General features: G+C 47.0%; 1 protein-coding gene across 6 annotated transcripts in view; it reads right to left on the reverse strand.

Annotated features, from left to right (window-relative positions):
• Positions 1-98: 98 nt before the first annotated feature.
• The window catches only part of LOC311325812 (5'-AMP-activated protein kinase subunit gamma-2-like), a 63028-nt gene continuing 38126 nt past the window's right edge, over positions 99-25000 (reverse strand). For 4 of the 6 annotated variants that reach the window (XM_084458598.1, XM_084458602.1, XM_084458601.1 and 1 more), the window contains 13 exons: positions 23897-24108; positions 21671-21725; positions 18371-18480; positions 17460-17541; positions 14507-14565; positions 12934-12979; positions 12669-12735; positions 8436-8562; positions 7671-7836; positions 7517-7554; positions 6772-6918; positions 5811-5904; positions 99-2731 (listed from right to left, as the gene is read on the reverse strand). In XM_084458598.1, coding sequence (XP_084314724.1) covers positions 1497-2731; positions 5811-5904; positions 6772-6918; positions 7517-7554; positions 7671-7836; positions 8436-8562; positions 12669-12735; positions 12934-12979; positions 14507-14565; positions 17460-17541; positions 18371-18480; positions 21671-21725; positions 23897-24108 — 2438 coding nt within the window. In that variant the 3' untranslated portion in view covers positions 99-1496. The remainder of the gene's footprint in view (positions 2732-5810; positions 5905-6771; positions 6919-7516; positions 7555-7670; positions 7837-8435; positions 8563-12668; positions 12736-12933; positions 12980-14506; positions 14566-17459; positions 17542-18370; positions 18481-21670; positions 21726-23896; positions 24109-25000) is intronic. The other 2 variants (XM_084458600.1, XM_084458599.1) reach the window with 2 other exon arrangements.

Below are 25000 nucleotides of genomic sequence, written 5' to 3' on the forward strand. Positions count from 1 at the left end.
CACTCATCCTTAAAGTCACAATTTACGTTGCATACAAGCACTTGTAGCCCCTCCATATGAACAAATGTTTATCTTTTATTTTATTTACAGTACGCTCATTTACAGAGAACACAGCAATCCATCCATGCCTCCAGGAGACCTCATAAAAGGACTATGAAGTACAGGCACCATCTTACTCCATTGCACTTAACCACATACAGTACAAGTAAGTCATCTTAACATTGGGTGAGTCATCCGCTCTCGCTCTCTCCACAACACAAAGACAAAACTGTTGTGAAATAAATAAATACAACTTTAAATCTATCTTTACAGCTTCATTTCAGTTTAAACATATCATAAAAATAATACAGCTGTTTTTGATTTTTTGTGAAAATGAAAATGTGATTGAAAATGAAAATGTGAAAATGATCTCAATTTCAGCAGATACACCTCACTGGAGTGATTATGATAGCAGTAGTAGCACATTTTCCATACATAGAGGATCTGAACAATGGTTTTGGTTTGAACACTGACATTCAGTTTCAATTAGGCTAACATTTTGTACCCCCCCCCCCCCCCCTCTCTCTCTCTCAACCAATGGTGTGCCACAACCACTGGATGAAAGGCACCAATGACATACAGCCCTGACAACAAGCTCTGCCTACAGTCATCGCGGTGGCGCCACAGAAGCAGGAGATTGTGGGGGATTGGTGGACACCAATCACCACACACAGCTCTCTGCTGTATCCGCTCAAACCTTACGCAAACACAGTCAACAGGCGTAGTATTGTCTGTCTCCTTTTAGCAGGAGACAATGGAGGATATATTAAGTTCCATACTGTATGTGGGCATCGGCCGTTCCCCTAGATTCTAGAACATTCTTGAGGCAGCTTGCAGAGGTCTCCAAAGCAACATCAAGCCCTCTGATCAACAGAAACCAAAGTCTACTGCAGAGTAGGTGGAGGGGCCCCCCAGAAGGGGAAATGTATGTGAGAGTATGTACCGCATGTACGCTGCAACGGAAAGAAATGCTTTTAAAAAGAGCTATTCCACCTTTTTAGTGATGCCGGTGAGACACGAGAGCTCAGACAGGAATGGGTGGTGTTTGAACAAGGAAGGGTTCGTTAAAGAAGTTGGTGAGACGCTGTACTGTCTATGGTGACCTAAAGATAGGCAGAGGACAAAGGGAGAGCGAGGCAAAATATAACCTCCCCCATCTCTCTAGTAAAGTTCCACCTGATTGGTTCACTCAAGTCCCGTGTGATCCGTCCCACGTCACCCGCCTCTACGGCCCCTCAAAGTCCATTACCCATCAGTCACCTGGCTCTCAGAACGCCACATCCATCCCGCGGAACCTTGACTCTGACCAATCAGAACCAATCCAAGCCTGTCCACTGACCAATACCACATCAGCCTGGGGGGATTAGTCCCGTCCCCTTCCTTCATTTCCTGCCACGGCAGCGTAACCTCATGTCACGTCAAGTCTGACCAATCGTAGAGAGTCCCTGGCTGTGATGTCACTCCGCCTCTCCCTCAGCTCCAGGCCCTGCCTCGCTCTTCTCCACCTCTTCCTCGGTCTTCTGTGCCGCCGTTTCAGTGTTGTCTCCCTCTGTCTCAGCTGGCCTGGTCTCCGTCTCCCCCTCACCGTCCACCGGCGGCTCCGCCTCAGCCTCTGCTGTCTCTGTCTGCATCTCCGACTCGGCTGGTAGGCCTGACTCCGTCTCTGGCTCAGTTTCTGTCTCCATATCTGTCTTAACGTTGGCTTCTGATTCCCTCTCGGCCTTGGCCTCTGCTTCAGTCTCAGTCTTGACTTCAGTTTCACTCTCTGCCTCTGTTTCTGCCTCTGTCTTGTCTTCGGCCTCCGTTTCAGCCTCCGTCTCGACCCTCACCTCGGCCTCGCTCTCTGTCTTGGTCTCTGCCTCAGTCCCCGTCTCTTCTTGTGCCTCTGTTTCAGCCTCGGTTTGCCCTTCGCTTTCCACCGCAACCTCGGTCCCAGCCTCAGCCCCAGCCTCTACCTCATTCTCAGCCCCAGCCTCTACCTCACCTCCAGCCTCTACCTCAGCCCCAGCCTCTACCTCAGCTCCAGCCTCTACCTCAGCCCCAGCCTCTACCTCAGCTCCAGCCTCTACCTCAGCTCCAGCCTCTACCTCAGGTGCAGCCTCTACCTCACCTCCAGCCTCTACCTCAGCTCCAGCCTCTACCTCAGCTCCAGCCTCTACCTCAGCTCCAGCCTCTACCTCAGGTGCAGCCTCTACCTCTGCCCCAGCCTCTACCTCAGCTCCAGCCTCTACCTCAGGTGCAGCCTCTACCTCACCTCCAGCCTCTACCTCAGCCCCAGCCTCTACCTCAGCTCCAGCCTCTACCTCAGCTCCAGCCTCTACCTCAGGTGCAGCCTCTACCTCACCTCCAGCCTCTACCTCAGCTCCAGCCTCTACCTCAGGTACAGCCTCTACCTCTGCCCCAGCCTCTACCTCAGCTTCAGCCTCTACCTCTGCCCCAGCCCCAGCCTCTTCTAGGGGTTGAACCTCTTGTTCCAGCGCCATATCTGTCTCTGCTCCAGTCTGTGGCTCTGACTGTAGCTCTACGGCAGCTTGTGTATCTAGTTCCGGTTCTGCTAAAGGTTCCACCTGTGGTTGCTCCTCTGGTTCCACGCCTGGTTCTCCTGAAGCCTCTGTGGGCTCTACGTCAGTTTCAACGACCGGTTCCACCAGCAATGGTCCTGCAGCTGAGTGTGACTCTTTCCTGCCCAGACCTGGAGGGAGGGACAGAGAGAAAATTTTGAGACCAAATCAATTAGTCAACAAAATTATAACACACCAGAAACCACACACACACCAGAAACAAAGCTACATAACCAATTGGAACACGCAAACAAAAGCACAAAGCAAAATGCAATGCTATCTGGCCTTAAAAAGACAGTACACTGTGGCAGATTACTTACAGATTAATTACCACAGTGACTGATACTAAACACAGAAATACCTTGACAAAGTACAGACTCAGTGAAAACAACCTGGCCATCGAAACAGGTCGATACAAAAAATCATGGCTTCCCCAAGAGGAGCGGTTCTGCCAGGTATGCAAAGAAAACAAACTTGAAACCGAGCTGCACTTCCTCACCGGATGCACAAAACCAGCCCGAACAAAATATTTCCCCAAATTCAAAAGCTGTACAATGTCTTTAACTGCCACATATTGAGGGACAGTGAGTGATCCCCCCCACCCCCACCACACACACACTAATGTTATATTTATGATTATTATTGTTGTATTGGTGATGCTATCTATTGTTTATATGTTGAGAATGTGATGACCCACCCCACACACACACCTACCCAGCAATATACATCATATTATTACACACACATACACACACACACACACATATATACATACACACACTATACTGTACATTATGTACACACACACACACACACACACCTGGGGCCTCATTTATCAAAGAGCGTGTAAATTCTGGTGTAAAAGAGGGCGTACGACGAAAACGCGGAAAATGCACAATGTAGCGTACGACGAGAATATTTACACGCTTTTCGGATCTATCAAAAATGTCGTATGCCCTTTTCTGCACGAGAAATCCGAGACGGGCGGAGAATAGAGTGTACGCGCACGCGCCTCGTGTTCCGCCCTCTCCACGCCCAAATCCAACCATATATGGTCAAAACTATGACGGCACAACGGGGATACCCCGGAAGGAACCGACATAATATAGCGTCGAGCATTAGGACAGACAAAGACGTTTATGGAAAAACGCGGAATGAAGAGAAACTTTTCGGAGACGGAGGTGCATGTGCTAGTTGGTGAGGTCCACGCGAGGAAGACAATCCTCTTCGGAAGGTATTAATAGCCTACCTTTGTCTGTTTGCTCCTACAGCTTAGTAGCCTACTTTAGCTACGTATTGTGCATCTAGGATTTGGCATACACGGACATAGGCTACTGTAACATGTGGCTGTGAGGAAAGAGAACATTCTGTGGTAGGCTATGATTAAATTAGGACCAAACACAGGGAACAATAACGCAGATGACCACTTCATAATGTTAGAACACATTAAACATTTTCCCCTCTGGGAAATTAAGACTCATCTAAATCACCCGGTAAATCACAGCATTTAATTGACTGCCAACAGAAAAACATATCAAATGAATATGGCTGCACAATGAAATGTTTAATGCATAATCAAGTTCACAGACAAACTCAAGGAACATGATTGAAATTGTTTCTCCAGACTCTGACGTGGGGTGGGACTCAGAGGAGGGGGAGTCTGCAGTGGTCCTGGACCTGACGGTCGTGCCCCCGCGAGTTGTAGCCTCCACCTCCAGCGCGCCGGCCGACCTTCTTATCAGCTTTGAATATATATCTTGGCAAACATAACACGGGATGATGTACAAGGAGGGGACAGATACCTAGTGAAAGTACTATTGGTTGCTAGTAAAAAGACAATAACGAGGGCTTGGTATAAGGTGGAACGCCCAACCAAGGACTAGTGGCTGGGTGTTGTGGAGGAGATGTATGTTAGGGAGAGGTTCACGCATGCATTGAGGATGCAGGAAGGAAAGTTTGAAGGGAGATGGGAAAAATGGATGGATTATAGAAGGAAGTGTGATGATACCACTAATATTAAAATTGTCATATTTGAGTAAGAAAAAAAAGCTGCATGGATGGATGTACCCATAAGCTGTTATTGTAGGTTTTTATGTTTTATTGTATTGTCGTTGTATGGATGGAAAATGCTAATAAAGATTCAAAGTAAATAAGACAAAGAATATGGATCTTGGTTATGGACACACCAACAAGCCAGCCGTCACGCGCAGCGCCTGCCTCCAGTCTAGTCCCTACCCTGCTGAGCGCCGGATTCATTTAGGCTCGCATTACGCACAGGAGGACTGTCATTTATATGCTTACCAAAGAGCAAACAGGTCCACATGATCACATATTAATGACAATCTAATTGGTCAATTATTGCCGTTTGATGGAGTGCCTGCATTAAGTGTGTGACATATAGCGCGGAAGGGTTTGGGACAGCGCATAGGTACAGTTTGGGGAACAAATCCATATCGAACCATGAATGAGCCGGTTAGAGGACACGTCTAATCTTGCATTGCGATATATGTTTGTGCTGAATTGGCCTAGTAGCCTACATGATTGTGCGTTCATGAACTGTCGCTCTTATTCTCTCCGTCAAACATAGTAATTCACCGACGCACCACCGGCGTCGCCAGTTCCCCCTGTGTTCAAGAAGGGCGTAGAACACCGTGTAAATCGGTACGCCAACTGGAGAGGTGTCCTACAAAAGCGCGGAGAAAGGCGACTAAATTTTCGCCCTTACGGCTTGATAAATCGCAATGTGGGGGGGGCAAATGGCGTACGCCTGAACTCGCGAAAAAGACCGTGTAAAAGAAGGCGTACCTCAATGATAAATGAGGCCCCTGACCTCCCCCCATTGCTATTGTTGTTGTATCGATATTGTTCTAACGTTCATCAGTTATGTAAACATAAGATTCCTGTTCCATGTTTTGTTTTTATTATTATTTATTTTTAATATTATATATTTTGTTACTTGGTTGTATTATACAATTGCACTACCTTGTGCTGTGTGCTTTGGCTGTTTGCTCTGTATTTTGTATAGTCATGCCAATAAAGCCTCATTGATTTGAATTGAGAGAGAGGGAGAGAGAAAGATGGAGGGGGGAAAACAGTTAAAAAGTAAAGAGAAAAAAAAAGTAAAATAATTTTTAGAGAGCATTTTTATGTTTTGAGCGAATGTGTGTGTGTGTGTGTGTGTGTGTGTGTGTGTGTGTGTGTGTGCTGTACCTGCAGGAGTAAGCACCAGCGCCTGTAGGATGTCAGACAGAGAGACGATGCCAACGATGCTGGCGTTCTCATCCACCACCACCAACCTGTGGACCTAGAGGAGAGATGGAGAGGAGGGAGGAGAGACGGAGAGAAGAGGGAGGAGGAGAGGAGAAAGAAAGGCGTAATTGAGAACTTGTTGAAACACTGCAATTATAAATCCAATTAGTATATGTCTTCTGTGTGTGTGCACCTGTTCGTGCTCACATGTGCATCTGTGTGTCGTAGCACAAGATTCACACCAAGCAACCAGCAGAGGGCAGTAGAGATTGCTCATATACCTGTGCAACTTTACAGTACTGTACTTCACTACCTGGGTGCGTGATTTTTATTTCAAAGTGAGTGACGCACCAACCAGCCACCAGGAGGTGTCGTTGAGCACCCCTGGAAAACCCTGACTGCTTACTGCGGACGCCTGTGACCGCTGGTGGGGTTGGGCTATACAGATACGCCATCTTGCTCAGCGCAGAGACTCTCTCACCCTTCTCTGACACCTGACCCCATTTTTTGGTTTTGTTCCCTTAGTTGACTTTTCGTTGTTCATTTTGTAATGAATCTATTCATTTTTTTTGCATTTAACTCAGTGTGTTCCTCACTGTGTTGTGGCTTTTAAGCCGGCCGTAACGGGCTGTGGGTCACTGGGCACAATTCATGGTCCAGACGCACGACCTCTGCACTCAACAATCGCACACAAGACCCTCCTGAGCTGAAGATGTTAATGCAAGCCTAAAAGTCACTGCAAAATCAGTAGATAGGCTTTAACACATTTACACTATTACTGCTTCCTCTTGAGGTTGCGAGCAGTGGTGCAGCTGTTTCCGTCCAGCAGTACCGGCGCACGTGGAAAATAAATTGATCTGTAAATGTGTGTGTGTGTGTGTGTGTGTATGTACGTGTGTGTGTGTGTGTGTGTGTGTCTCACCTCAGCTTTGACGATCCTGTCTACGATGGTCTCCAAGGTCTCCAGTCTGTTGCACTTCATGACGCCCTCAAAGTACTGGGACCTGTGTCTGAGAGCCTGGGTCACTGTGATGTCCAGGTTGTTATACGTCTTCTCAGATGCTAGGTTCTACACACACACACACGCACGCACACACACACACACACACACACACACACACACACACCAGGGTTAAAGACTGTGGAATTAAGGCTATGTGTCCACTAGCGAATAGCTGAATAGCAGCAAGCTTACAGCTGCTCACTGCTGCTTAGTACGCAGTGGGAAAGCTAGTTGACTGGCTAGGCTACCAAGAGCTCGCACACTGTCGGGTTTTTGCAGACTGCAAATTTACTACCTATGTTAAGATAGCTAGCTAATGTTAGCTAGTGCTAATGTATGCTGTCTCTGCATTCTTGCCAAAAACCTACCCTCCTCGTCGTCAGAACAGCCTTTTAAAGCTTGCGCTCTAGCCCAAAAGGTTAACCTTTTTTCAACTGCCAAAAAAAGCCTAGAGCTCATGGCGCTATAGTGCTCAAACCCGCTTGAAACACAGCTCTAGTCTCTATAGCACCCTAGAGCTCATTACCCATTGTAAACAACGAGAAAACAGCATCAGCTCTAAAATAAAGCTCGCCAGTGGACATGCACCCTAAGTGTCAAGCCATAAAGAAAAAAATAATTGAGAAAGAAAATCAAATAGATTTTACCATGAGGGAGTACTTACAATGACATCAAATTTGGAGTAGATATCCACAACTTTCCCTGAGGGAACAGACATCAAACAGTCAGAGAAATGCATTATCATAAGCACAAGACAAACTCTTTCTCTCTCACACAGACACCCCTAGACACACACACACACACTGACACACTCCTACCTGACTCATCGACCACGGGTAGTGCGGAGACCCTCCTCTCTACGAAGATGTTGAGGGCCTTGATGATGGGCGTGTCTGGGTGGATGAAGGCGATGTCGCTGTACGTCCCGATGCCCAGCTCCTCCAGAGTCTGCTTCATGAACGCCGGCATGGGCATCTCACACACCTGGGACCCGCGCACGCACACAGAGAGAGAGACACACACAGGGGTACTGACAGCTGTCTCCCATGGGCATCTCACACACCTGGGACCCGCGCACGCACACAGAGAGAAACACACACGGGGGTACTGACAGCTGTCTCCCAACTGTCCGCCTGTCTCTACATCTACAGGGTAGGAGGAGGTAAATGTCTATCTTCAAGTCTATTCCCAATCGATCTCTTTGTATAATCTCTTTGTTCACACACAAGCACATAATCAATGCATTCATCCAACATTCAGTCCTAAATCTCATATTCAGTTCCAGTGATGTCCAGCGGGGGGCGATATAGTCTGTGTTTCTATGTTTGTGTCATGTAGTCATGCTATACAGTATACTATGCTAGGCATGGTATACAGTATTGCACATTCAGTTTGCTGTGTCTGTGGTCAGCAAGGAATGACCTCTGCTCTTTTATTCATGCTGATGGACATTTCACTCGTCTGTGTTGTGGACGCGCTGTGTATCTCACACCTTGCGTTCACTGGGCAGCGTTTTGAGGCTGGACCTGCTAAGAGGTGCAGGGCTGAACTGCGCTACTCTATCCGGGCCTGGCGGGACTCACGAAGAGCTGCAGGAACTTGAGGATCCTCTTGTGGGTGAGGATGTAGAGGGCGTTCCCGCTGACCGGGTCGATGACGGGGAGGCGGTGGATCTTGTTCTTGATCAGGGAGAACACCGCGTCAAAGATACTGGAGAGACGGAGAGATTACGTTTACTGTAAGTTCATTTATTTAAAATAGGGACAGTGCATATTAATAAATAAATAAATACATGTAAATGCCAGATTTAGCCACCAGGCTAGTTTTCATCTGCAGTCCCTTGTCAGGTTAATGGCAATGAAGAATAAAACAAAAAACTCACTCAGATGAAGGAAGGGAGAGGGAGGAGAGGGGGTGTGAGGGGAGGAGAGGAAGGAGGGGGAGACAGAGAGCGAGAGAGAAGAAGGGAGGAGAGGAATGAGGGGAGAGAGAGGGTGGGGAGATGGGGGGAGGAGAGGAAGGAGGAGGATAGATGAAGGGAGGAGAGGAAGGAGGATGGGGAAGAGAGAGAGGGAGAGATAGAGGGAGGAGAGGAAGGTAGAGGGAGACATGAAGGGGGGGGGTTAGAGGAAAGGAGAGGAGATAGAGTGAGAGAAAGGGAGAATAGGTCCCAGTCAATGAAGCACTAGAAGGCCCATAAAAACATTTGATTTTATAACTAAGATGCTATGTGTTATCTCTTAAGAAAGATAACACACACACACGGGTTTCTCACTTGATGTGAATGTATAGTGATGTCCTGTAAATACAGTCCATCTCCAGGTAGAGTTCTATAGATCTCAGATTTCCCCAGAGAAATGTCCCCAGCACTTTACCCTCATACAGTATGTACCTAAGTACCTGTACATCCCTCTCTATGTCTGTTTTCACTTTCTGTCCTCTCTCTCTCTCTCTCTCGCTCTCTCTCTTTTCACCCCCCCACCTCTTTATTTTTACAGCGCACACTCAATTATTCAAATCCTCCTGGAAACTCTTCCAGACGTCCCACAGAACTCCTTCAACTGCCCTCTCACGTTAAAACCCTCTCATAATCGTCTATCTAAACCCTTCACCAACACTATCTGTCTACTGAACCTCCCTCTAAACCCTTCACCAACACTGTCTGTCTACTGAACCTCCCTCTTAACCCTTCAACAACACTGTCTACTGAACCTCCCTCTAAACCCTTCACCAACACTGTCTGTCTACTAAACCTCCCTCTACACCCTTAACCAACACTGTCTGTCTACTGAACCTCCCTCTTAACCCTTCAACAACACTGTTTACTGAACCTCCCTCTAAACCCTTCACCAACACTGTCTGTCTACTGAACCTCCCTCTACACCCTTCACCAACACTGTCTGTCTACTGAACCTCCCTCTTAACCCTTCACCAACACTGTCTGTCTACTGAACCTCCCTCTAAACCCTTCACCAACACTGTCTGTCTACTGAACCTCCCTCTAAACACTTCAACAACACTGTCTGTCTACTGAACCTCCCTCTAAACCCTTCACCAACACTGTCTGTCTACTGAACCTCCCTCTAAACCCTTCAACAACACTGTCTGTCTACTGAACCTCCCTCTACACCCTTAACCAACACTGTCTGTCTACTGAACCTCCCTCTTAACCCTTCACCAACACTGTCTGTCTACTGAACCTCCCTCTAAACCCTTCACCAACACTGTCTGTCTACTGAACCTCCCTCTAAACCCTTCACCAACACTGTCTGTCTACTGAACCTCCCTCTAAACCCTTCAACAACACTGTCTGTCTACTGAACCTCCCTCTAAACCCTTCAACAACACTGTCTGTCTACTGAACCTCTCTAAACCCTTCACCAACACTGTCTGTCTACTGAACCTCCCTCTACACCCTTCACCAACACTGTCTGTCTACTGAACCTCCCTCCAAACCCTTCACCAACACTGTCTGTCTACTGAACCTCCCTCTAAACCCTTCAACAACACTGTTTACTGAACCTCCCTCTAAACCCTTCACCAGCACTGTCTGTCTACTGAACCTCCCTCTACACCCTTCACCAACACTGTCTGTCTACTGAACCTCCCTCTAAACCCTTCACCAAGACTGTCTGTCTACTGAACCTCCCTCTAAACCCTTCACCAACACTGTCTGTCTACTGAACCTCCCTCTAAATACTTCAACAACACTGTCTGTCTACTGAACCTCCCTCTAAACCCTTCAACAACACTGTCTGTCTACTGAACCTCTCTAAACCCTTCACCAACACTGTCTGTCTACTGAACCTCCCTCTACACCCTTCACCAACACTGTCTGTCTACTGAACCTCCCTCTAAACCCTTCACTAACACTGTCTGTCTACTGAACCTCCCTCTAAACCCTTCAACAACACTGTCTGTCTACTGAACCTCCCTCTACACCCTTAACCAACACTGTCTGTCTACTGAACCTCCCTCTTAACCCTTCACCAACACTGTCTGTCTACTGAACCTCCCTCTAAACCCTTCACCAACACTGTCTGTCTACTGAACCTCCCTCTAAACCCTTCACCAACACTGTCTGTCTACTGAACCTCCCTCTTAACCCTTCACCAACACTGTCTGTCTACTGAACCTCTCTAAACCCTTCACCAACACTGTCTGTCTACTGAACCTCCCTCTAAACCCTTCAACAACACTGTCTGTCTACTCAACCTCCCTCTAAACCCTTCAACAACACTGTCTGTCTACTGAACCTCTCTAAACCCTTCACCAACACTGTCTGTCTACTGAACCTCCCTCTACACCCTTCACCAACACTGTCTGTCTACTGAACCTCCCTCCAAACCCTTCACCAACACTGTCTGTCTACTGAACCTCCCTCTAAACCCTTCAACAACACTGTCTGTCTACTGAACCTCCCTCTACACCCTTAACCAACACTGTCTGTCTACTGAACCTCCCTCTACACCCTTAACCAACACTGTCTGTCTACTGAACCTCCCTCTTAACCCTTCACCAACACTGTCTGTCTACTGAACCTCCCTCTAAACCCTTCAACAACACTGTCTGTCTACTGAACCTCCCTCTACACCCTTAACCAACACTGTCTGTCTACTGAACCTCCCTCTTAACCCTTCAACAACAGTCTACAGAAACTCCCACTAAACCCTTCACCAACACTGTCTGTCTACTGAACCTCCCTCTACACCCTTCACCAACACTGTCTGTCTACTGAACCTCCCTCTAAACCCTTCACCAACACTGTCTGTCTACTGAACCTCCCTCTAAACCCTTCACCAACACTGTCTGTCTACTGAACCTCCCTCTAAACCCTTCAACAACACTGTCTGTCTACTGAACCTCCCTCTACACCCTTAACCAACACTGTCTGTCTACTGAACCTCCCTCTTAACCCTTCAACAACAGTCTACAGAAACTCCCTCTAAACCCTTCACCAACACTGTCTGTCTACTGAACCTCCCTCTACACCCTTCACCAACACTGTCTGTCTACTGAACCTCCCTCTAAACCCTTCACCAACACTGTCTGTCTACTGAACCTCCCTCTAAACCCTTCACCAACACTGTCTGTCTACTGAACCTCCCTCTAAACCCTTCACCAACAGTCTGTCTACTGAACCTCCCTCTACACCCTTCACCAACACTGTCTGTCTACTGAACCTCCCTCTAAACCCTTCACCAACACTGTCTGTCTACTGAACCTCCCTCTAAACCCTTCAACAACACTGTCTGTCTACTGAACCTCCCTCTAAACCCTTCAACAACACTGTCTGTCTACTGAACCTCTCTAAACCCTTCACCAACACTGTCTGTCTACTGAACCTCCCTCTACACCCTTCACCAACACTGTCTGTCTACTGAACCTCCCTCTAAACCCTTCACCAACACTGTCTGTCTACTGAACCTCCCTCTAAACCCTTCAACAACAGTCTGTCTACTGAACCTCTCTCTAAACCCTTCACCAACACTGTCTGTCTACTGAACCTCCCTCTAAACCCTTCAACAACACTGTCTGTCTACTGAACCTCCCTCTAAACCTTTCAACAACAGTCTGTCTACTGAACCTCTCTCTAAACCCTTCACCAACACTGTCTGTCTACTGAACCTCCCTTTAAATCCTTCAACAACACACGCTGTCTACACCAGAACCTACCTCTCAGACCTACTGTATCACATTAATAAATACTGCATTGTGATATTTACTAGGTGGGCAGTCAACATTCCTTGGGTTGTTTTGAAGCTTTTTTATGACTGGACATGACTCATGGTCCCGGTGGGTCATTTCAGGCTTACCTGGCATCAGGTGAGATGTTCACTAGAGGCTTGAAGGTCTCCTGGAGGTACAGCTCTGGGGACACAACTGGAGCATTTATACACAACAGTATGAACACCTACAGTACACAACACAATAGATGAACACACTGTAACAGACAGACACAGCATCACCTCACAGAAATCAAATCTAATCCTTAAAAGACACAAACTACTGTAAAACACACACACACACACACACACACCGACATCATCCCGCCAGGTACTACAATACAACTGTACTCACCCCTCCATGTTTCGATCTTGTGTTCCTCCAGTTCGTAGATCTGCACCTGCAACACACACAACAACAACAACCTTCAACATTCACACTTGGATCTCACCCAGATCCAGTCAACTTTATTGACAGTGACAGTCTGGAATTAGCTTAACACAATGCTAGTCTGTGTCCCCTGCCGTTTCTCAAAACAACTCACTCGAAAAACTAAACAGTCACTGTCTCAATGGGAAACAAAGTGGAATTTCTGACAAGATGGAGTAGAGGAGGAGAGATGTGGTTGGGGGGGGGGGGGCAGAGAGTGGGTCTGAAAGATTTCTTGACAGAAAATCAAAGACAGCACCTTCATCATCCAAGACTGGAAGATGGGTGTGAGAGAAAAGACATGTCGAAATGTTGAAGGAAAGGGAGAGAGATGATATGAGGACACTAGGCTCATCACACACACGCAGGACCATGTCACACACACACACAACCACAACACACGCACGCACAAACATGTCACACACACACGCACGACCATGTCACACACAACCACAACACACACACAACCACAACACACACACGCATGACCATGTCACACACACACAACCACAACACACGCACGCACGAACATGTCACACACACACAACCACAACACACACACGCACATCCACAACACACACACGCACGACCATGTCACACACACACAACCACAAACACACAAACGCACAACCATGTCACACACACACAACCACAAAACAGGCACGCACGAACATGTCACACACACACAACCACAACACACACACACACAACCACAACACACACACGCACGACCATGTCACACACACACAACCACAACACACACTCGCACAACCATGTCACACACACACAACCACAACACACACACGCACGACCATGTCACACACACAACCCCAACAAACACAGGCACGACTATGTCACTCTGTCTCTCTCTCTTTTACACACACAGCTCAGACGCCACAGGAAGTATGACTTATCTTCTCTGATTTGCTAGTCCCTGCTGTGCTTCAGAACATTAGAGCCTACGTAAAATCTTTGCTTCTCTGGTTAACATCTCCAGGTTTAGTGCTCCCTCTGGAGTTACACTACAACCATGTCCCATGTTACATCACTCAGTAGAGTAAACTATAGACATTAGTATATTCTGTGTCTATTAGTCTATCTGTAGTATATTGTACAGTATGTCAGTCATTTCATGCGGCTAAATCAGCTGGTACATCAGCTGGTATGACTACAGTAGACTGGTACATCAGCTGGATTGACTACAGTAGACTGGTACATTAGCTGGATTGACTACAGTAGACTGGTACATCAGCTGGATTGACTACAGTAGACTGGTACATCAGCTGGTTTGACTACAGTAGACTGGTAAATCAGCTGGTATGACTACAGTAGGCTGGTACATCAGCTGGTTTGACTACAGTATGCTGGTACATGGTTAGGGGTTAGGGGTCATGTACCATGAGAGACGTGTAGTACCTGGTCATCATGATGTTGATGACATTAGGGTTAGAGTTACAGTAATGTTTGGGTCAGGGGTGAGAGGTCAGAGGTCACGTACCATGGGAGACTTGTAGTACCTGGTCAGGATGTTGATGAAGTCTGTGATGGTCAACATTCCTGCACAGAGAGAGAGATAGAGTGAGAGAGAGAGAGAGAGAGAGAGAGAGAAGGAGGGAGAGAGGAAGAGGGAGGGGTAACATGAGAGAGGGAGGTGGGGTGAGAGAGTGAGGATGGAGGGGGAGAGGAGGTGGGGGGCAGGAGAGAGAGAGGGAGGGGGAGGTGATGGAATGACAGATCAGAGAAAGAGACAGAGGAGAGGAGACGGAGAGGGACAGAGAGAGAGTGTGGGGGGGGCTGCTTAATCAAAGTGAGGTTGATGACAGACAGATACAAGACACCACTGGCAGTCTACTGACAGAGGGAGGAAAGGAGGAGAGAGGAGGGAGGGAGAGAGAGGGATGGAGGAAGAGAAAGAAGGGAAGGGCGGCAAACCTGTGTGGGAGGAGGAAAATATGGATGGAGGAAAAGAGAGAGAGAGCAGATAATGGAGATGGAACTGCTCTCTCGGAAGACAACACTGCCAGGCTAAATATAGACACTAGACTAGGCTCACACACACACACACACACACACACACACACCTACAGTAATAACGCGCTAGACTGAATACTGCGCCGGTCCATTTCAGCACAGGCCAATTTGAGCAGCGGCCAATTTGTCCGTAGCCCTTCAGCGCGCCAAACTTTCAACATAATAACTTTATAGAAAACTGAAATGATACTTGTTTGTGATCTTTTTTAAATGAATCAATCAATCAATTTACTAAACGAAAAAGGCCAATTAGGCCAGGCATTAAACTTTTTAGAGAAGGAAATACTTGAGAAAGGGGTAAAGACAAAATGAGGGTGCAAAACAGATGAAATAATAGCAAACCATCAAAATGTAGGACTTTTAAAAAAAAAAACGTTGTCAAGATGTCACATTGTGTCACTGACTATTCAGAGTCAATGCATCAGCGTGAGGTGGGCTGCTCAATGCTTCGGGTCGAAGGAATGTGCAGTTAATCCTGCGGGATGAGGCCCGGCTGGTGACGACCGGCACGCCCAGCGGGGCTTCTTAGGTGACGGTAAATGTCCAACCTGAAGCCACTCCATCTGGAGATCGGCCTGCTGCCTGCGTAGGGCACCACTGATGTTCGGACGTGCAACGCCAATCAACTCAACGGCAGTACGGTGCCAGCCTTCCACTGCATAATTATAGTGATGCCTAAATACAATAACTTTTATGCGCATTTATGCATATAATATGGTGCTCTCCGAATGTGACCCATTTTGTGCCCTCGACTGTTCATTCAGGAAGAGGGGCAGCTCCGTCAGTTCATCAAACCTTGGCGTCACATCAGCTGGAGGAAAGAAAGCCAGGGCTGGTAACGTCTTCAAGCTGTGGGCGTGTGCATCTACTTTGGTGTAGGCTACTTTAAATATTCATTGAATATTCATAAACTAAGTGTTGCTTGTCTTTGATAATATCCTAGACCATCTAATATGTAATATCTATTTTAGCCTATGTATCTAATATTTAAGCTAATAATATCCTCTATTTTACATTAAAAAAATCGAATATTTAGACAAACCGGCCATAAAAGTAATGCCATAAATTAAGTAAAACCTCTGTGTAATGAATTTGTATGGTGAAGTTCAGGGCTTTTTAAAGCTGTAGTAGCTATGGTACAATTATTTTACAAATTGCGCGTTAATGGTTCTCATGGTTCTGTGGGGTAATCAAACACTCTGTAAAGGGTTTGAACAGTAATGGAACACTCTGTAAAGGGTTTGAACAGTAATGGAACACTCTGTAAAGGGTTTGATCAGTAATGGAACACTGTAAAGGGTCTGAACAGTAATGGAACACCCTGTAAAGGGTCTGAACAATAATGGAACACTCTGTAAAGGGTTTGAACAGTAATGGAACACTCTGTAAAGGAAAGGGTTTGAACAGTAATGGAACACTCTGTAAAGGGTTTGAACAGTAATGGAACACTCTGTAAAGGGTTTGAACAGTAATGGAACACTCTGTAAAGGGTTTGAACAGTAATGGAACACTCTGTAAAGGGTTTGAACAGTAATGGAACACTCTGTAAAGGGTTTGAACAGTAATGGAACACTCTGTAAAGGGTTTGAACAGTAATGGAACACCCTGTAAAGGGTTTGAACAGTAATGGAACACTCTGTAAAGGGTTTGAACAGTAATGGAACACTCTGTAAAGGGTTTGAACAGTAATGGAACACTCTGTAAAGGGTCTGAACAATAATGGAACACTCTGTAAAGGGTTTGAACAGTAATGGAACACTCTGTAAAGGGTTTGAACAGTAATGGAACACTCTGTAAAGGGTTTGAACAGTAATGGAACACCCTGTAAAGGGTTTGAACAGTAATGGAACACTCTGTAAAGGAAAGGGTTTGAACAGTAATGGAACACTCTGTAAAGGGTCTGAACAATAATGGAACACTCTGTAAAGGGTTTGAACAGTAATGGAACACTGTAAAGGGTTTGAACAATAATGGAACACTCTGTAAAGGGTTTGAACAGTAATGGAACACTCTGTAAAGGGTCTGAACAATAAAGGAACAGTCTGTAAAGGGTTTGAACAGTAATGGAACACCCTGACCGCACTATTTGGCGGTCACACACACACACACACTTTTTGTCTCTCTATCACACACATCACAGGAGTCATTCCGTCGCTCATCAGTATCACTTCCACCGCAGGGAAGCATTGTGATGCAGGCAGGTGTGTGTGTGTGTGTTTAAATCTCAGTGACACAAGACAGCTCCAGGACATAAAAACACTCTCAGACTACAACATCACACCACACACACACACACACACACACACACACACACACAATCACACGCACACACACACACACACACACACACACAGTACTGACTGACAGACATCTACAGTACATTCCAAGATCAAAACAGGCAAGACAGGTGTCCCACTTACCCACAAAGCTCTGCTTCTTAGACTCCCATAGTGGGGCTGCCCTCACCCCATTGGCCACGAGGGCGAAGAACGCCTTCTTTACCTGCCACAAATAAAATCCCTACATCACCATCATCATCATCATCAACATCATCATCATCATCAACATCATCATCAACAACAGACAGACAACACACAAGGTAATCTACAAACAGTAATAAAACAGTAATACATCTAATTGTTTTTCAATAGAATAAAGAAGAATAGAATAGACTTTGTTTGCTGAGCCAGTTACATGGTGCTGTGACTGCAGACGGTCTACTGGGCCAGTGAAACGTTGATGAGGGTAGCAGTGTGGTTCTAGAGACAGGAGTTCCACTCTTCTACACTTGAATGTTCCATCATCTTCATAATCAATCTGAGGGGCTTCTTTCAACCTTCACATGGAGACTCTACTAGATCACTGTGTAGTATATAGACCTTGCTCTTCTTCTTCTACTTCTTCTTGCTTATTGCTACTATGCATATTCTGTAACTACATTTACAAACCTTTGCTGTAATTTCTCCACTGCTGAAACGCCAAATTCCCCGCTAGGGAGATCATTAAAATATGGGTGTGTATTATATCCTCTCCCCCACTCCCACCCTCCCACCTCTCTCTCTCTCTCTCTCCCCCTTTCATATCTTTAGACAGGGAAAGTTCTGTTCGAAACAAGATGTTTAACTAGCCCCTCCATCTAAAATCTGGTGGAGCAGAATGGCTGTATTTCTACTGAATAGTCAGTATAACCGATGATGCTCTGTTACTGGAGAGCTTACCTGTAGAGTTCATAATGAATTCCTATAGAGTAGGGGAGATGGGGATTAAGGGATGAAAAGATTAAAGATGAAGAGATAGACAGACATAAGGGATCAAGAGATAGAGAGCTCACCTGTAGCGTTGTGTCAAACACCACCAGTTTGGAGCTGGTGGGAACAATGTCATAGCACTTGTGCGACTTTATGAAGCGCATGTAGATGTCTCTCTCTGATTCCTCAACAGCTGGAGAGGAACACACACACACACCATTAGTCTGGTGTTGATTATATTAAAGAAGCACACACTACTGCAAACATCACCCCCAGTTCCAGTGCTACAATGACCTCTGAGCTTATGAGCACCTCTCTACAAAACTGTCCTGCTCTAGACACTAGCATACCACTCAGTATGCAGCCATGTATTCTAGCTAGGGATGCACCGATTGCAAAATTCTGGGCCGATGCCGATGTTTAAAATAACAATCCGGCCGATGGCCGATGTTTATTTTATTTTATTATTTTTATTCCCCCTTTTATGCCAGGGAAACAAAGAAATGATGCCTGCTTTTCAAATGGCCAGTTAGATTTGATGTGTTAAAATCCTTGGCTGTAGTACCTCCTCTTGAAATGTCACTTGAACAAGTTTTACAAGTTGCATAGTGCATATCTTTGTCTGAGATGGTGAAATATCCCCACAGGGCCGACATTTTTATTTCACTTCAATTTGAAAGCAAACTACACGTGCGTTTGCGGCGTTACGTCACGGATCTTCTCCGAATCTGCAGCTGGGTAGGCTACGTTTTGCAACAAAAAAAGCCGTAATTGTTGCGACATAACATCGGCCACTACCATCGGTGAATGTCATTTTATTTGCCGATGGCAGTCAACAAGGCCAACATCGGCTGATGCCGATATTCGGCCGATGCATCGGTGCATCCCTAATTCTAGCTATAGTATTGTAGATATTGTGTTAGTGGGCATGAGAGAATATCATACATAGAACCAGGAAGTCCCTGCAACCAATCACAATCTCCTCATGCACCACTTGTTATCGTGGTGATTCTCCGACTGCACTGATTGTGCAGATTAGCAGAGTCAGTCTAGCAATTAAGCTGTCGAGACGTTTGTTTGTTTGTTTCGAGGTCGGTGGTGGGGGCAGCCCGCTTAACCACTCCCGACCAACCCCCTCCCCCAACCTGTCAGATTATCCCTCCTCCTCCAAGCCTGGTCCAAAAGGTCCTGTGTTTAGTTCCAAGACCAACGTTGTTCCTTTTTCTTTCTAGGGCATCGGGCTCCACTTCCTGGTGGGGTGTCGACCGGCCGCTGTGATTGGTGCAGCTGTGTCACTGCAGCTGTGCGCGCCTGAGGCTGCCTCACGCGGCTCACCGCCGAGACCAGTGTTCAGGTCAGCGAGTCTGACTGACAGCTCGTGTCTCTCCAGGTTCTCGTCTCTCTCTCTCTCTCTCTCCCTCTCCCACTCCCCCCTCTTCCTCAGTTTCTTCTCTCTCCTCTGCCGTCCACTCCAACCTGTCTCGCCTCTACCCCCTCCCCGACCTCTCACCCCCCCTCAGATCTGTCAGGTGTGATAAGGGGTGAGACGAGAGTGAGAAAACAGTTGGCTGACAGTCTCACTGGTACTCACATCCCATAATAATACTGCTACACTGCTTATGCCTCTCTCTCGCGCGCACTCTCTCTCTCTCGCTCTCTCTGTTAGTCTATGCTCCTGTCTCCAGCTCCACATAGAGTAGACCCTAGACACACAGCCTCCACCAGCTGAGCATCTAGGGCAGCCAGGGGATCATGACCACGCTCACTCTCGCTCTAGGCTGTCTCTCTCTCTCTATCTCTCCATCTCTGTTTCTCTCTTTGGCTATTTCTCTCTCTAGGTCTATCACTTTCTCTGTCTCTCTCTCTCTCTCGCTCTCTCTCTCTCTCTCTTACACACACACACACACACACACACACACACACACACTAACTGGCCACACAGCTGTGACCAATCTCTCAGTTAAACCACAAAGAGTTTCTGAGCCAGTCCCCAGGCAGTAAGGTCTGGGTTATGTGGGTTTACCTCGGTGCTCCATCCTGACTCTGGCAGGAGGCCATGCTGGCTAATCAGTGGACTGAGTTACAGTAGAATGGCTCTATTGTTGGTAAAGAGGGTCGGATGTGTGTGGCCTGTTCCCAATAGACCCACTACAGAAGGCCATAGTTAACCCAAACCGCTAACAGCTAGCCCATTATGTTACATGGCAAAACGGATGGTAGCCAAGTCCTAGCTAATATACACAGCTTACAGTAGCTTTGAAACACAATTTTACTATATGACCAGACGTCTCATGCTGTTAAATCCATTTACGTACACGGTAAAGTCCACTTCTAGAGTGGAGATGTACTGTTATGCAATGTAATTATGTGATTGTAATTGTACTAACATTTTCAGAGTCCAGATAGCTAGGCCTGGGCTACTACACAGTGGAAACAGAAAGATGCCAATGGACAAAGTGAGACCTGAGTTCGATTCCAGGTCAGTTATACTGGTGCCATTGTAACCAAGTGAATCGTGGAGTAGCTGGTGAAACTCACTCCTCAAGGGAGCGCTCACAGTATCTCCAAGAGGAAAGTCCCTATTGGCGCAACTGTCAGCGTCTTGTCGTCAACCGTGGGTTCGAATCCCACCCTGGGCCAAACTGTTGAATGCAATGCAAGACGAGTAAGACAGTTACACCATGACCCAGATGGGTCCCCAATGGAAGAGGCCAATGGAGTTGAATGTACAAAGGTGGTTTTGATCCTCACTCTCAGTAGTTCACCCTGTCTAAGACGTGTCCTCCCTCCCCTCATCTCCATCATCATCATCATCATCATCATCGTATATCTACAAGTCTACCATGCACAGCATAGTTAACTGAGTATAACAGCATACTGCAACAGATGAGGCAGCATTTGGCCGACAGCCAAAGAGACACTGCTAACAACAACAGGTTAGGGGGGTGATGAAGAGCGAGCAAGTTCCCAAAGATGGACGCGGAAGCATACAGCATTTTCAGTGACGCTCCTCCCCCCCGTCGCGGACACCGGCTGGCTAGTCTTCCGGCGCTGAAGAAATGGTCCTGATGTTGCAGCCATATTCGGGAATATTCGGGCTATACATAAACTCGAGAATAACATCCACAGTGCTAACGTCACACTAAAAATACTAGGATGTTAGAGGCTAGTAGCTAGCGAACACATGAATGTTGTCAAATTAACGCAATCCTGACGTTATTACTGGCACTCGCCAAGCAGAAAAATACCCATAAGCGATGCACGACTCCTGTGTGGGATGGGCTGCGCCTACTGTGATGTAGTAGCTAACTAGCTAAGTAACTAGGGAACCAACGTGTTAAGGACTGTGTGCAGAGCACATTTCCTTTAACTAAAACACTTACCGGCATCGTCTGGGTCCAGTTTCTCCAGCATGCCTTCAGCAACACCGTAGTAGACCTGTGGACCGGAGAATGAGGAAAGTCAACCGGCTTAACGGGCTCTCCTTTCCCTCCTCCTCTCTCTCAGCTAGACGGACGGACACGGGCGAGTGTTCAGGCAGGCGACACAGTCACCGGAGTGGCTACGGAATCTGGCGGAAGACAGGTTTTTCAAGAAAAAGTCCGGTCTACCTGTAATATTTAGCCTGCCAAATCATAATGCTAACGTTACGAAGTCACGTTGCGGCAACTTGCTCCGGTTAGCTGACAGTCGCCGGTCACGCAACTCCCTCTCGAGCGATGCCAGAGGAGACACTTTGGGACGTTCTTTTCATGGATGCACGCCTCTTCCTTTCATCTCCCAGTTTCCACGGGGCAGTTTAGCCGACGATGGCCTATCTTTAATCAGGAAGCCAGCATGCTAGAATTGTCCCCGAAGATTGAGGCGTACACTGAGCAGCGTACTGTCCGTAGTCTGCTGCTGTAGGTAGTAGCTAGCTAGTAGGGTACTGTAGCTCGCAAACCAGCTCCCTCCCGATTCCCCTATCAGGTGATAATGGAATATTCCACTTTGCTGCAGTCGCAGTGAGCAGCGGGCGTGTTCAAAAGCGCTGAAGAGCATTTCACCGGTCGTTAAACACAGCGACCGTAAGCAGCTTGTATAGAGTCGGACAAATTGTGAAGATTTTAAGCGCTGCATAACCTCAACACTAAAGAGTGGTGGAATCTAGTCGTGTGGCTATAAATACAAAGGCTACATCCAGTTACCTGTTATAGGCCTATCAGGAGAGACCAAAGTTGTATTAATCAATCACACTTTATTTATAGGCTATAGCCAGGGGTATAGTGGTGACTAAAGAAGTGGGTATAGGCTGCTCTGACTAAAGAAGTGGATATACTCATGCTGTAGCAGCAATGTTACAGTATTTACAAACTGGGTCCATGGATAAAGAAGTGGGTAGGCCTATAGCCTACTCCGTATACCCTCCACTACACCACTAGCACATTTCACACAAAGAGGCAGCACAGAAAAGGAAAGGGGAGAATACATACTGTATATAGGCTACTGATCCTGACAACAATACATTTTCCCGAGGGAAGCTCATTTGAGCCAATAATAGAAGACCTGCAAAAATGCTTCCATGACCCCTCTCAACCATCGAGCAAGCTCTTGGAAAATGTTGACTAGGCCTACTGTGTTAGCTATATCATTGGAACATATTACAGAGTACATAATATATTGTATGATAATCAGACACAGCATTGGCATGTGTTCTGAACTCTTGACACTTGTTAATATGGTGCACATAGGACATTGAGGGCAGTTGGGCACAGTTGGGGGGTGGAGAGGAACTCAGACAGGGTAGCCTATTGTGGTGTCAGGGAGGAATTTGAGAGTTGAAGGATATATAGTTAACTTTTTATTGTAATGGAATGTCTGTTGTGGAATGATTGTGTTTGACTTTGTGTCTATGTTTACTATTGATGTGTCCTGTAAGTCCTTACGGGCTGGGCACCCTGTCCGGGGTGCATGACACTGAAATAAACATTTCCAATCCAATCCAATCCATATATTAGGTTAAGGTGAAGAGGCAGTAGAGAGGATGAAAGATGGATAGGGGAGGAGGAGGTGATGAGGGGGAGAAATTAGAGTTATGCTAGTCGTGAGGTAGTGTTGAGTGCAGATGGTATGCGAGGTGAGGTTAGGATGGGTGATGGGACTGTGAAGAAGAGAGAGAGAAGGGGGAGGTACATATGGAGTAGTGAAGCATCGGTAACAGTACCTACCAGCTTCCTACGCACTGCAGTGTTGAATATACTGATCCTATTTTGTTATCATTTACTCTTTTGTGAACTGGCTTCCCCAGACTAGCCACATCACTGGTGGAATGTAGACACTGGCTGATTGAATGCATTTCCCATCCTGCTCACCTGCCCAGGTGATCAGCCCACAGAGAAGCTATACGTACCACCCAGCCTTTGTTCTCACTATGACTGGTGAAGATGGAACTAGCATGGAAACGTTAGCCTTTTAGTTAGCCTGGACCTAATAAAACGTCTTGAATTGCCCGCCTGCTCCAGCGACTCCTCCTTTACAGTGCCTACCAGGTGTGAGGTAGTGTTGGCCGTGGAGTGTGTGTGAGGACTGGAGGAAGAGGAGGAAGGCGGGGGGGGGGGTCAGTAACTCACCAGTCTGCTGGCGATGACTGGCGAGGTTGTGTGTGGAGGTCTGGAGGAGTAGGGGGGCAGACTGAAGCGCTGCCCGGTGTCTGGGGGGGAGGAGAAGGAGCGGAGGCGGGCCTCCAGCCTCTCTGGTTCACTGCGGTACGACTCCAGGGGGAACGCCGGGGTGGGCTGGGGGCGCTGGGGAGGCGTGGAGGGGGGAGAGGACACACTCGAAGCTGAGGGGGAGAGAGAAAGAGTGAGAGAGAGAGAGAATAGGCTATAATTAGACGCATACCAGACCTGGGAGAGTGTCAGATCTATAGGTTTCAGCACCATGGACAGAGATCGGTGTAATCACCTGTCATCTGTCATACCAGTGTGTACCTGCAGGGGGAGCTGGTCTACATTCTCACTGTTTGTGATGAAGATGATGACGTGACCAAGACGATAGACTCAGTGACTTACAGTTCTTTACCCAATCTTTCTATCCTTCCTCCATTTCCCTTGCTTCTAAACAAGGCAGGAACACGCCTAGTGTCTGTTTGATTTGATCTGTTTGATTTGATTTGAACAAGCCTAGTGTCTGTTGACCGTTGTGCTCAAGTGCGGTTGTTCTCTTGAGTGCTGTGGTCAGGTGCAGTTGTGGTGGTTCTGTGGATCGTTGTGGTCAGGTACGGTTGCATCTCACTACAGAGGGAGGACACAGGTAACTAGCTACCCGCACTCAGATCATCATCCAGTCAGATCCACTTACACTGCACTGGTTGGACTGTGCACAGATAAGAGAAGGAGAGAGATTGAGTTTCTCCTCTGATAACTGATATGGCCAGGGTGTAACATAGCACCTTATACTGTACATACACACACACACACACACATACGTACACACAGGCAAATACACACACTCATGCACACATGTACACACACCAGCGCAGGAGGAAGTGAGAAGCATAGCGATTAAAGTGACTGACATGAGACCTTTTTAGTCCTGGCCTAGTCAATAATGCATGGAACACTCCAGAACGTCCTTCAACATCCCGGACCTGTCTGGCCTACATGGCTGCCTCAACACTGAACCTGCAACACCTTCAACCGGGTCCGATCTTCAAAATTGCGACAGAAAGTTGG

Source organism: Borostomias antarcticus (genome assembly GCF_949987555.1).
Source record: "Borostomias antarcticus genome assembly, chromosome: 2".
NCBI classification, from domain to species: Eukaryota; Metazoa; Chordata; class Actinopteri; order Stomiiformes; family Stomiidae; genus Borostomias; species Borostomias antarcticus.